This window comes from Macaca mulatta, chromosome X (genome assembly GCF_049350105.2).
Source record: "Macaca mulatta isolate MMU2019108-1 chromosome X, T2T-MMU8v2.0, whole genome shotgun sequence".
Classification (NCBI taxonomy): domain Eukaryota; kingdom Metazoa; phylum Chordata; class Mammalia; order Primates; family Cercopithecidae; genus Macaca; species Macaca mulatta.
This window is the reverse complement of record NC_133426.1, coordinates 52,961,897-52,976,053: the sequence shown is the minus strand read 5'-3', so window position 1 is coordinate 52,976,053 and position 14,157 is coordinate 52,961,897. Positions and strand designations below refer to the sequence as shown.

The 14,157-nt window shown below is 39.3% G+C and overlaps 2 protein-coding genes and 1 non-coding gene across 3 annotated transcripts in view; all 3 read right to left on the bottom strand.

Moving 5' to 3' along the window:
- Nucleotides 1–14,157, bottom strand: part of LOC106995211 (uncharacterized) — an 85,861-nt gene that overhangs the window by 44,727 nt on the left and 26,977 nt on the right. The window lies entirely within an intron of this gene.
- Nucleotides 925–985, bottom strand: LOC114675211 (U7 small nuclear RNA). Its single transcript, XR_003726302.1, has one exon. It is a non-coding gene; the product is annotated as a U7 small nuclear RNA (small nuclear RNA).
- KANTR (KANTR integral membrane protein) lies at nucleotides 4,102–7,353 on the bottom strand. Its single transcript, XM_077989068.1, has one exon. The coding sequence runs from the start codon at nucleotides 7,212–7,214 to the stop codon at nucleotides 6,984–6,986; it is 231 nt and encodes a 76-aa protein (XP_077845194.1). The 5' UTR covers nucleotides 7,215–7,353; the 3' UTR covers nucleotides 4,102–6,983.

The window sequence follows — 14,157 nt, the reverse complement described above, 5'->3', positions numbered from 1 at the left end:
CATGATTGATTTTCTAATGCCAAGCCAATCCTGCATTCCTGGGATAAAATCCATTTTGTTATGATTCATTATCCTTGTAATACATTATTGGATTTGATTTGATAAAGTTTTTTTAGAATTTTTGTATCTCTTGAACTTTCCATTTTAATACTAATGGCTCCTCAGATTGGCCTCCCCACGATGCACCTGTTTTCCAGATGCCCCATTCTGCCTGTTCATATCCTCTGCACTGTGTCTGGGATGGTTACTGAGGTGGTTACTGAGGGTGGGACTTTCCCCAAACTTACGGAGGGTCGAAGAAAATTCAGAACAAAGACTTGAAAGCATTTTCTTTATGTGGTCAATCCTACCTCTGAGTATGTGAATCAACTCCAGGCAGCAGTCTTGCCCCTTAACAAAGGCGTGTCCCCAACCTGAAGAGCCATCTTCAAAGCCTCTCAGTACCTGACAGGTTAGTTCCTAAGAGAGAAAGCATTATTAACTGCTTAAGAAATCCCCTGAGCCTAGATTATCCCTCTGTCACTGTTCTCCCATATGGTACTGCTCTGCTCCAAAAAGGAAATAGCCAATACTTCTCACTGAAGAATTCTATCCCATTCTGACTGCCTACTTGATATCCCACACTCTAAGGTGCCCAAGTAACCCCTTTGAATTCCTGACCTTGTTTTTTTGTGGATGGCTTTTATATCCAAGATATTAGGGCAGGATATACTCCTTTCCTCATTGCACCATAGAAGCTCTTCTTCCTTCAATCCCCTTGTCGCAAAAGTAATAATGGTAGTAATAGCAAACACATATACAGTGCTTACTACATGCCATGCATTATTCTAAATACTTTATGTAGATTAACCCATTTAATACCCTCAATAATCCTATGAAGTACATATTACTACTATCCCCATTTTTGTTTTATTTATTTTTTAAGGGGGCTTTCAGCAAAAACCAGAATGCCTGCTAGACAAATTCTGAAAGACCTGTAACACTACTATCCCCATTTTTACAGAAGAAACTACAGAAATTTGAGGTCAAGTGACTTGACCAGCTCTGGGATTTGAATCCAGGCAGTCTGGCTCAAGTCCACTGCACTAACATACTTGCAAGTGACAGAACTGTGGCACTGACCCATGTTTGCACACAGTAGAGCCCCCCCCCGCCCATTATTCATACAGATTCTTTCTAAGGCTTCAGAATATGTCATGCTTGTGTTATCTGTGGTGCCTTTGGCCAAATCTGGTGTCAGTGAGTTTCTCACTGCTGCTGACAACGAAATATATATGTTTGGAAACAAAAATTATGTAGGGCTGGGCACGGTGGCTCACGCCTGTAATCCCAGCACCTTGGGAGGCCAAGGTGTGCGGATCACTTGAGGTCCGGAGTTTGAGACCAGCCTGGCCGACACGGTGAAACCCTGTCTCTACTAAAAATTAGCCGGGTGTGATGGCGGGCACCTGTAATCCCACTTACTTGGGAGGCTGAGGCAGAAAAATCACTTAAACCCAGGAGGCGAAGGTTGAAGTGAGATGAGATCGTGCCACTGCACTCCAGCCTGGGTCTGGAGCCTCTGTCTCAATAAATAAATAAATACATAAAATTGTAGGGAGAACACTTTTTAAAAAGACATTATTATTTAATATCATCAGAGCAACAAGAAAACACTGCATTCATAGGGCAAGATTAGGAAGCTATAAAAAGGAACATTTGCAAGACAACACCAACTAAAAAGATCTTATAGAGTCAACCAATAACCAAAGGACCTTCAAAGCAGCCAGAGAAAAAGAACACCTACAAAAAAAACTTAGAGTGACAGTAGACTTTGCAACGGTAATAATGGAAACCAGATGAGAGTGTCATAATGTCCTCTTCGTGTCAGTGTTTAATATCCTTCTAAAAAAGGTAATTTAGAAGTAGGTACCTAGCAAACCCATCTTTTAAGAAGAATAAAGGGAAAAAAAGGCATTTATAGATAAACACAGACTAAGAGTTTCCAATTAAGTGATCTACACTAAAGGATTTTCTAAAGTTCTGTATGTATTTCAAGAAGAAGAAAAATCAGGCTGGGCGCAGTGGCTCGTGCCTGTAATCCCAGCACTTTGGGAGGCCAAGGCAGGTGGATCACGAGGTCAGGAGACTGAGACCATCCTGGCTAACACGGTGAAACCCCATCTCTACTAAAAATACAAAAAAAAAAAAAAAATTAGCCAGGCATGGTGACGGGCACCTGTAGTCCCAGCTACTCGGGAGGCTGAGGCAGGAGAATGGTGTGAACCCGGGAGGCGGAGCTTGCAGTGAGCCCAGATCATGCCACTGCACTCCAGCCTAGGCGACAGAGTGAGACTCCATCTCAAAAAAAAAAAAAAAAAAGAAGAAGAAAAAATATCGTCCCAAAAAATGACATCTGAGGTAAAAGAAGAAAGGTGGGCAAATAAAAGGTAAATGAGTATTTAAGCAAACAATGTTTGCATAAAATGATATTGTTAGTGTCATCCTTAATAAGGGAGGAACAAAAATAGTAGACATAATAACATGTAAATTGGGAGACATTAAAGATTTATAAAGTCTGTGAATTGTTTGGGTGGGGAGTATGTTTAACTTTGGACTTTAGGTTAAATATGTATGGTAAGCTTTTCAGGGCCAATCGCTAAAAAAAAATCTTTGGAGAAACTTACAAGAAAAAATAGAAAAGGCACAAATAATATGAACGACATAAAAGATATAGTAAAAATTAAAAAATAAGAGAATATAATTAATTTGAAAACTTACATGAAGTGGACCAATTCCTAGAAAACTGATTTATTTATTGGATGAGATCACTATAACCTTAACCAGACAAATACAGATGGCTAAAGATGCAAAAATCCTAAATAGTTTATTAGCAAACCACATCCAGAATGAATAAGATTTAATACAACATAAAAATGTTGAGTTTAATCCCAGAAATGCAAGGGCAGTTTAACATTAGAAAGTTAAACTAAATCTTTTAATATTTAGTTCATATGCCATCTCTTCCAAGAAAGCTTCCTTGGTCCCCTGCGCTGGGTTGTGTATTCCTTAGGGGCTCTCACAGTCTATTCTTTCTACCAGTGTTACTGCACTGACCACACTGCCCTGAATTTACGGTTCTGTGTCTGGGAACACATCTCGTTCATCTCTGTGTCTTCAGTGTACAGGAGGAGGCCTGACACATACTAAGTGGTCAAATTTTGCTCAACTGAACTTACAGCTAGGTGGATGTTTAGTTAAACTCAGTGTGCTAATGATTAATAAATTGATGTTGGCCTGGATAGGGAGGTCTCTACTGGCATGCCACAGGGAGCTAATTATACATGGCATTCTGTATAATTCTGATGGCATGCTGATGAAATTAGTAGGTGACAGAAATAGGAGAGTAGGTCACACATTAGACAATAGAATTAGTATCCAGAGTCATGGGCAGGCAGAAACACTGGAGCCAGACTAGGCCCCAGTAGGGTTAGGGGCAAAGTCAGGACTAAAACCCCACATAGCCTGTTCTCACTTTGACAATGAAAAAAAAAAAACTTTTTGAGCTGTAACTTACCCTCCTAAGGTATCTCCCATTATAACAACACTTACTATGAGCTCATCATCACACCAGCTTCCACGCTATCCCCTGCAGCCCCCCTACCGACCACCAAGTACCACAGGTGAAGTATAATGAGAGTGGTCTGCTTGGCCTGGGGACCAGGAAACAGTTCCTCGCAGCGCAAGAGAAAGGGGGATGACAGCTGGGATCAGAAAGCCTGATGAGAGTTGGGGTTTTACTTTTCACCAGGTAACAGGCAGCATGACAACACAGCAGTTTGAGGGCTATTTGGGTAAGAGGCAGGCCTGCCTTCAGGAGCCCTAGGGCGTACAGCCAGTCAGAAAATATGGGGCTTTGCCACAACCCTACCAACTGAGAACTTGCTTCCCTAAAGAACCCAGGAGCTATCCTCACTGCTTCTCCACAGCCTCCAACCTTATGAAAAATGATATCCAACTTCCTTAGCATGGCATTAAAGGCCTTTGTGCCTAGCCTACTCCTCAGGCGTTTATCTCTCTATCCTCCACATTAACAATTAAGTCATTCATCCATTCATTCAGTTTGTTCCACAAATATTTATTGAGTATCTACTATGCACTGTTGTTTTTGGCACTGGGGATACAGCAGTGAACAAAACAGAAGTCCCTGCTTTATGGAGCTTACAGTCTACTGAAGAGAGACAAACACTAACCACAATAGATAAATATAAAATATACCAGGTGGTGATCAGTGCTTTGTAGAAAAACATACGTAAAGTAGGATAAAGGGATAGAAAATGCATGTGATGGGGCGATTTTAGATATGTTGATCAGGAAACACTTCTCTAGGGAGGTGACATTTGAGCACACTGGAAGTACTAGGGCAACTCATCAGATTATTTGGGAGGAAGGGTGTTCCAGGCAGTGAGAAGAACAAGTACAAAGGCCCTGAAAAGGAAGGGTATCTAGCACGCTTGGGGAATAGCAAGGAGGCCAGTGTAGCTGGAGAAGAGTGAGTGATACTGAGAGTGATAGGAGACAAGGTAAGAGAGGTAAAGGGAACCAGATTATACAGGGACTTTTGGGCCATGGTGAGGGCTTTGGCTTTTGTTGAGGGAGGTGGGAGCCATGGGAGAATTCTGAATAGTGGAAGGACATGATCTGATTTGGACTGTATAAAGAATTTCAGAGAAGAATAGTAATAGGTACTAGAACACTAAGCAAAAGAAAACAAAATACACAATTATTAGCTCCAAGGAAAACAAAAGGGTATACAACAAAGGATATATAATCAGAATATACTATGTAGTTTTGATGTGAACAATATTTACAATGTCATACTCATGCAAACAGTGACTACTGGTTGAACAAAAAGTACATGAAATGTTTTAAAGTAGTAGTAACAGATGTAATCACAAAGATGACCAAGCAATAAGAGACTATTAGGGATGACTAGGCAGATTAGCAAGTAAAATATATGAGCTTTGTACAAATGAAAAATATAACTTTTGAAATAAAAAACTCAATGGGCAGATTAAAGTTAATTGAAAAGAGAATCAGTAAGCTGAAAGATATACCTAAAGAAATTATCCAGAATGAAATGCAGGAAGACAAGGAGATAGAAAATCTCAGAGATGTTATGAGATACGGAAGACAGAATGAGGAGGTCCAAAATATGACTAACTATATTCTGAGAAAGAAAAACTAGAAAAAACGAAAGGCAATATTTGAAGAGATAATGGCTGAGAATTTCCCAGAAATGATGAAAAGCATGAATCCACTGAGCCACGAAACATGACATTTCCAAAGTAGAATAAATAAAAAAATATACGTATGTAAACATGTTAGAGCAAAACTGCAGGACCCTCTGCACATTCTACTACACACACAGGCACACAGACACAAAACCAGCAATTAGTCTGATAGTCGACTTCTTAATAGCAATAAAGACTTCTCAAAGCTAAAAGAGAATGGAACCATATATTCTAAGTGTTGAGTAAAAATACCTGTAACAAACTATCTTTTAAGAATGAGGATAAAATAAAGACATTTACATATAAGAAAGACTGGAAGAATTTAACATCAAGAGACCTGTACTTAAAAAAAAAAAAAAAACAACCCACTAAAACACTATATTCATAATGAAAGAAAATGATCCCAAAGGATGGTCTGCGATACAAGAATGTATGCATGTAAGTCCAAACAAACACTGTCTATATAAAGTAATACTGATAAAGATGCATAATTGTGAGGTTTATAAAAAGGAACAAACTAACATATTTGAAAACAATAGTATGTAGTCAGGAGAGGAATGACTAGAGTTGAAGGTTTCTAAGCTTCCTGCATTCTTCAAGAAGGAGGCTAAAATATTGTTTAACTTTAGACTTTATAAGGGTAACCACAGAAAGAATAGAAAAAAAATTAAAATAGGGAGGAAGCAATTGAATAAGAAAACAAATCTCAAAACTAAAAAAGCAGGCAAGAAAAGAGAAAATGAAGCATAGAAAAAGGTAGTGGTGGTAAACAGAAATAAAAAAGTATGATGGTAGAAATAAGCCCAAATACATCACAGTAAATATAAACAGACTAAACTTGCCAACTAAAAGAGATCATCAGATTAGATTTTTTAAAAAGTCCAGTTATATGTTGTTTCCAAGAGATGTAATTAAAGCATGATGGCATGAAAATGCTCAAAAGTAAAAGGATGGAAAATTATATACCACACAAATCCCAACAAGAAAAATTTGTGTTACTACATTAATATAAGATAAAATAGGTTTCAAAGAAAAATGCATTATCAGGAATAGAGAGGGTCATTACATATTTATCAGGAATATATAACAATTCTTAATTTGAATATTCCTAATGAACACCCTCGAAATATATAAAGCAAGAAATGAGATAGAATTACAAGGAGAAATTGCCAAATCCACCATCACAGTTGAATATTAACACACCTCTTTCAATTATTGGTAGATCATGACCAAAAACTTAGTATAGATAAGTAAAAATTGAACAATAGTTGACAAACTTGATAATAGACATATGCAGATCTCTGTATTCAACAATTAGAGAACACACATTCTTATAAATTAGCACATAGGAAGCATTCAAAAATACTGGTCACATACTAAGCCATAAAACAAGTCTAAAAAATTTCAGAGTTGTTATCACACGAACCACATCCTCTGACCATAATGCAATTAAGACAGCTTTCAATAACAAAGAGGTAAAATTTTAAATCCCCAAACATTTGGAAATCTAAAAACACATTTCTATATAACTTACAGGTAAAAGAAGTAACCTTGATGGAAATGAAATACTTATAACTGAACAATAATGAAAATACTACATATCTACACTTATGGAGAAGCAGTAGTTAGAGGGAAATTATATCCTTAAATGCACAAATTAGAAAATGGGCAAGAATGAAAATTAATGAGCTCAATGTCCAGTTAAAGAAATTAGAAAAAGAACAACAGAATAAACCCAAAAAATGTGGAAGGAAGGAGATCAAAAAAGATAAGAGCGGAAATTAAAGAAATAGAAAACAAAGATACAATAGAGAGGAGCAACAAAGCCAAAAGTTGGTTCTTTGAAAAGACTAATAAAATAGATAAACCTCTGGTGAGATTGATCAAGAAAAAAAGTGAGAAGGCACAAATAACCAATATCAGTAATGAAAAAGGAGACATCGTTACAGTTTATACACAGCAGAGAATAAAAAGGAAACTTGATGCCAATGAATTTGAAAATGCAGGCAAAATGGACCAACTCCTAGAAAACTGTTATCTTACGAAAATCGACTCAAGAAGAAAAAGAAATCCTCAACAGTTCCATAGCTACTAAAGGAATTACAGCAGTAGTTAAAACTCTTCCCGCCAAAACAAACAAAAAATAGCAGGCAGATTCTTCCACTTGGTATGTGGATTACAGGTAGGTGAAGAGATACCGATCCCCTCAGCCCTAGAGGTGTCCGGGTAGGACCTGAGGCAGTGGAGACCCTAGGCAGGCCACTTCTCTCTATGGGCAGCCTCTTCTGGAGATCCTTAGAGGGTGGCCCTTAGTGAAGTAGGGTCTGACAAATCCCTCTGCAGTCCCTGAAGGTGGTGAGCACAAATAAGTAGCATCCAGCTCTGCAGTAAATGTGCTAAGCAGGGCCAAGAAGGTGCTCTATCACTTGGACAGCCTCTTCAGTAGCCAGCTCCTGTAGTCTTCTGCTCACTGAGGACAAGGGGCCTGTGGAGCTGCTGGAGGAGTCTGTGTTCCGGTTTCCAAGAAACACCACGTACAGCCCAAGATGTGACTGGCTGGGATGGGGCTGGGTGCAGGGAGGCCAAGGAGGGGCTTCTGGAGGGTGTAGCTCCAGGTAGAAACCCTGAAACTCTGTCTTCCCGAGTATCAGATACTTTTATCCGTTTGCAGCTGGTGAGCCCTTTTAATGGTATCCAAGCTAGCTGCAGGGTGATGGTTCTAATAATGATGCATGTTCTGCAAATAAGAGCTTCATCATTATTTTGAAATTGTTAATATGAAAGCGTTCAACTGGATTTGAAATCTACTCACATCGTCACGAGAAGTTTTAACAATATACTTGTCAGTGAAACAAAAAGAAAAGCTGTTAGATATAATTCCAATTGTTAAACATCTTTGAAACATTTAAAAATTGGCTTTAAATATTTTATCACCTACTTGTACAAAGAAAGACATTTATGGATGGCGACTGTTAAGAATTTGAAGAATGCATCATTAAAAAGTCTTGCTCAGGATTTGTGTGTAGCCATTTCAAGCATAAAGCTTATAAAATAAACATGGCAGCAAATTTCAACCTTCTTATTTACAATTTTGAAAAGATTTTAATTTAGAAGTTTAATAGTAACTCAGTATTAAAAAGGAGAACACTAGACCAAGATGGTTTTGCAGGAGTTCTACCAAACCAATCATTCCAAAGTTACAGAGCATCTTCCAGAATATTGTAAAAGAGGGAACACTCTGAATCATTCTATACCAGCAGAACCTTAATGCCAAAAGCCATTAAGAACAGCCTAAGAAAGGAAAAGTAAAGACCAATTTTATTCATGGACACAGTTGCAAAATTCTAAACTTTTGTTTACCAACCTGAGTCCAGCACTGTATAAAAAATGAAAGACCATGACCAAGCTGTGTTTATACAAGAAATGCAAAGATGGTCTAACATAAGGAAAATCTATAAATGTCATTTACCACATATCAGATTATTGGAGAAAAAAATATAATTATCATAAGAAACAGAAAAGGCATTTGGTAAAAATTCAACACCCTTTCATTATTAAAAAAATAAAAGCCTCAATATAGAGTAATAGGATGGAACTTGCTTAACCTGATAAAACCTGTAGGAAGTCTATAGCAAATACAGTATCATTCTTACTAGGGAAAAGTTAGTGGTGTTTCCTCTAAAATACACAACAGGACACGGATGCATGCTGTCATCATTGTACTAGATGTCCTGGTCATCTCAGTACGACAAGAAAAATAAAGCCATAAAGATTGGAAAGCAAAAGACAAAACTGTCATTATTTATAGCTGATATGGTTGTCACCATAGAAAACATAAAAGAATATACAGACACCTTAAAAGGAACCAGGGCTCCTTGGAGAAATGACTGATTCCAGGACTGAGAGAGGAAAATACAAGATGAGTATGGAGCATTTCCAAGTGCTGGCAAGTAAAGCAGTGCTCAAAACCAAAGGATGGGAGTATGTGAAAGGGACACAGGAGCCAACTGGCAAGAGTCCCCAGTGGCCACAACTGGACTGATTTGACCAACAAAACAAAGAACACAGTATTAGATTTATAACTCAAATTATTAAATAAAAATGCATGAGTTCATACTGATATAAGTGACAGAGTAAATAAATAAGGGATGAGAGACAAATGTTTACAGAAGAATTTCAAATGATATACACAGATACACCCCCTCCTTCCAGGACCTGTAGCTCAATTCTTCCCGCCTCCTTGCGGGTGGGCTAGATTCTTCCAAAGAACAGACTATGAAAAGGGAAAGGCAGCAACTTGCCAGGGGGAAAACCCGGCAAACACCACCTTAACCAAGGGATGAAGGTTCACAAAACCAGGGATGCCAATGGATACAGGTACCTCTGATACGATCTGATAAGAAAGGCATTTAAACTCTGGTGTTCTTTCCAAAAACAACTCCAGTCTAAATATAAGCAAAACTTCAGACAAATACAAACTGAGGAACATTCAACAGTATTCCTTAAAACTGTTAGGTCATGAAAACAAGGACATTCTCAGCTTAATGGACTTCTGGGGGAAAAAAACAAAACAAAACAAAAAAAACCAACAAGAACAGACTGAGAAACTGTCATAGACCAGAGGACACTATGGAGACATGACAACTAAATCCAATGTGATATTTTGAATTGGATCCCAGAACAAAAAAAGGACCCCAGTGAAAAAAACTGATAAAGCCATGTAAAGTCTGATGTTTAGGTAGTAGTAATATATCAATGTTGTTTTCTTATTTTTGATAAATGTACTACAGTGAGGAATATACAGAAACTCTCTGTACTATCTCTTAACTAACTTTTCTGTAAATCTAGAACTATTCCAGAATAAAAACCTACTTAAAAATAAGTTTAGGGCCAGGCGTGGTGGCTCACTCCTGTAATCCCAGCACTTTGGGAGGCCGAGGCGGGCAGATCACCTGAGGTCAGGAGTTTGAGACCAGCCTGGCCAACATGGTGAAACCCCGTCTTTACTAAAAATACAAAAACTACCCGGGCATGGTGGTGGGAGCCTGTAATCCCAACTACTCAGGAGGCTGAGGCAGGAGAATTGCTTGAACCTGGGAGGTGGGGGTGGCAGTGAGCCGAGATCACACCACTGCACTCCAGACTAGGAGACAGAGCGAGACTCTATCTCAAAAAACAAAAACAAACAAACAAACAAAAAACAACATTTTGGGAGGCCTAAGCGGGTGGATCATGTGAGGTCAGGAGTTCGAGATCAGCCTGGCCAACATGGTGAAACCCCGTCTCTACTAAATATACAAAAAATTAGCTGAGCGTGGTGGCCTGTGCTTGTAATCCCAGCTACTGGGGAGGCTGAGTAGGAGAATCGCTTGAACCCGGGAGGCGGAGGTTGCAGTGAGCTGAGATCGCGCCACTGCACTCCCGCCTGGATGACTGAGCAAGATGAGACCTCAAAAATAAATAAATAAATACATAAATAAATAAATAAAATAAATAATGAAAAGTGTAATAAGGCAAATGGTTATAGTACTAATATACAAAAGCTAACTTCATTTCTATATACCTGCAAAAGAGATAAAAAATACAATAAAAGATCCCACTTATAATAGCAGCAAACCCATAAAGCACTAATAAATAAATCTAACATAAGATATGTAGACCTTATGCAGAAAAATATAAAGCTCTGCCAAAAGACGTTCAATAATTTATTTACAATAGAGAGCTATGTCATGCTCTTAGGGAGGAAGACTCAACACCATAAACATCAATTCTCTTCAACATGATCTACAGATTCATTGCAATTCCAACATTTTTATAGAACATGACAAGTTGATTCTGAAATGTGTTTAAAAAAAAACAAAGGGGGGCCGGGCATGGTAACCCCCCCTGTAATCCCAGCACTTTGGGAGGCCAAGGCAGGAGGATCACTTGAGGCCAGGAGTTTGAGACCAGCCTGGGGAACATGGGGAAACCCTGTCTCTACAAAAAAATACCAGAATTAGCTGGGTGTGGTGGCATGCCCCTGTAGTCCCAGCTACTTGGGAGGCTGAGGTGGGAGGACTGCTTGAGCCCTGGAGGTTGAGGCTGCAGTGAGCTTACTGCACCACTGCACTCCAGCCTGCGTGACAGAGCAAGACTTTGTCTCAAATAACTAAATTAATAAAATAAAATAACAAAGGAGGGCCGGGCAAGGTGGCTCACGCCTGTCATCCCAGCACTTTGGGAGGCCAAGGTGGGTGGATTGCTTGAGTGCAGGAGTTCAAGACCAGCCTGGTTAACATGGGGTGACCCTGTCTCTACAAAAAATACAAAAATTAGCTGGGCATAATGGCATGTACCTGTAGTCTCAGCTACCCAGGAGGCTGAGGTGGGAGGACCGCTTGAGCCCAGAAGGTCGAGGCTGCTATGAGCCCAGATCACACCACTGCACTCCGGCTTGGGTGACAGAGCAAGAACCTATCTCAAAATAAATAAATAAATTAATTAAATAACAAAGGGCTAAGAATACACGATACTTCTGAAGAAAAATAAGATGGGAAGATTTTGCTTTATCAAATATCAAGATTTATTATGAAGGCAAGGTAATTAAGGCAGTACAGTACTGGTTCAGGGACAATAAGCTGGCCAACAGCAAAGAGAGGCCAGAAACAGATCTATATGGATATGGAACTTTGATACTCCAGGCCAGAGGTAGCTTCTCAGATTATTACATTATCCATATGGAAAATAATGAAACCAGCTCCCTACCTTATACCACACAAAAACCAATTCCATTTGGACTTAAATGTGGAAGGTAAACTTTTAAAACTTTTATTAGAAGAAAATAAAGAAAATGTTTATAACTGTAGGTTAGAGAAGACAAGACAAAAAATTGCTGGCTATAATACAGAAAAGATGGATTTGTTCAACTGAAAAATAAGACTAGCCTGGGCAACAGGGAGACCCTGTCTCTACAAAAAATAAAAAATAACAATTAGCCAGGTATGGCTAATTTATAGGAATGGCACATGCCTGTAGTCCGAGCTACTCGGGAAGCTGAGGTGGAAGGATCACCTGAGCCCAGGGAGGTCAAGGCTACAGTGAGCTGTGATCCCACCACTGCACTCCAGCCTGGGTGACAGAGTGAGACCCCATCTCAAAAAAAAGAAAGAAAGAAAAGAAAGAAAAGAAAGAAAAGAAAAGAAAGAAAGAAAGAAAGAAAGAAAGAAAGAAAGAAAGAAAGAAAGAAAGAAAGAAAGAAAAAAGAATTTCTGCTCATGTAAAGACACCATTAAAAAAGCTTCAAAATTACAGAAGCTATTCAACACATACAACTGACCAATGATGAGGATCCACATAAAGAACACCCACAAATCAATAAAAAATGATTTAGCCAGGCACAGTGATGCACATCTATAATCCTAGCTACTTGGGAAATGGAGGCAGGAGGATCCTTTGAGCACAGGAGTTTAAGACCAGTTTGGGCAATGTAGTGAGAACCCATCTAAAAAAAAAAAAAGTTTTTTTTTTTTTTTTGAGACAGAGTCTAGTTCTGCCACCTAGGCTCGAGTGCAGTAGCGTGATCTCAGCTCACTGTAGCCACCACCTTCTGGGCTCAAGCCATCCTCCCACCTCAGCTTCCCAAGTAGCTGGGACCACAGGCATGCACACCACACCCAGATAATTTTTGTATTTTTTGTATAGTTGGGTTTTCGCCATGTTGCCCAGTCTGGTCTCGAACTCCTGGGCTCAAGTGATCTGCCTGCCTCGGCCTCCCTAAGTGCTGGGATTACAGGCATGAGCCATTGTACCCAGAAAAATTTTAATGGGCTAAAGATATTAACAGTCCTTTCACAGAAGAGGAAATGTGTGGCTAAGGACCATTAAAAGATGCTCGATCACATTAATGACTAAGAAAATGCTAATATGTCCCCAATGAAATACCATTTTACACTCAGTATAATAACAAAAAATAAGAAGGAGGACAATATCAAGTGTCTGAGGATGTGGATCAATGGGACCTCTTATACATTTCTGAAAGTAGTGTAAATTGGTACCACCAGTTTGGCATAATCCTGTCAAGCTGAACTTTTGGATGACCTATTAACCAACAATCGCATTCTTAGGTCTATATACCTTAGAAGAATGGGTGTGCATGTGTCCCAGGACATACACCTAAGAATGCTCATGGTAGCACTGTCCATAAGAGCAAAAAGCTGGAAATGACCTAAATGTCCAACAATGGATGAATGGATAATGTGTCTTATGATCACCCAAAGGAATACTGTAAACAAACTCTAGCTACATGCAACAACATAGGTGAATCTTAGAAACATAATATTGAGTGAAAAAAGTTAAGTCTCAGAAGACCATACAGGGCCAGGCGTGGCGGCTCACGCCTGTAATCCCAGCACTTTGGGAGGCTGAGGCGGGTGGATCACCTGAGATCAGGAGTTCAAGACCAGCCTGGCCAACATGGTGAAACCCCAACTCTACTAAAAATACAAAATTAGCTGGGTGTGGTGGTGCAAACCTGTAATCCCAGCCACTCGGGAGGCTGAGGCAGAAGAATCGCTTGAACCCATGAGGCAGAGGTTACAGTGAGCCCAGATCACACCACTGTACTCCTGCCTGGGAGACAAGTGAAACTCCATCTCAAAAACAAAACAAAACAAAACAAAACAACAACAACAAAAAACCCCGCACACAGTATGATACTATTTTTACAAGGCTCATAACCGAGTCAAATAAACAATGTATTGGTTAAGCATCCCCACAAATATGAAAAAAAAATCCCATATATGAAAAAGGGTAAGTGAATGTTAAGCACAAGGCTTAGCAGAGTAGGAATTTCAGGAGTGGAGTGGTGGGGAAGGTGAGGAATGGAACAGAAAATGACACATGG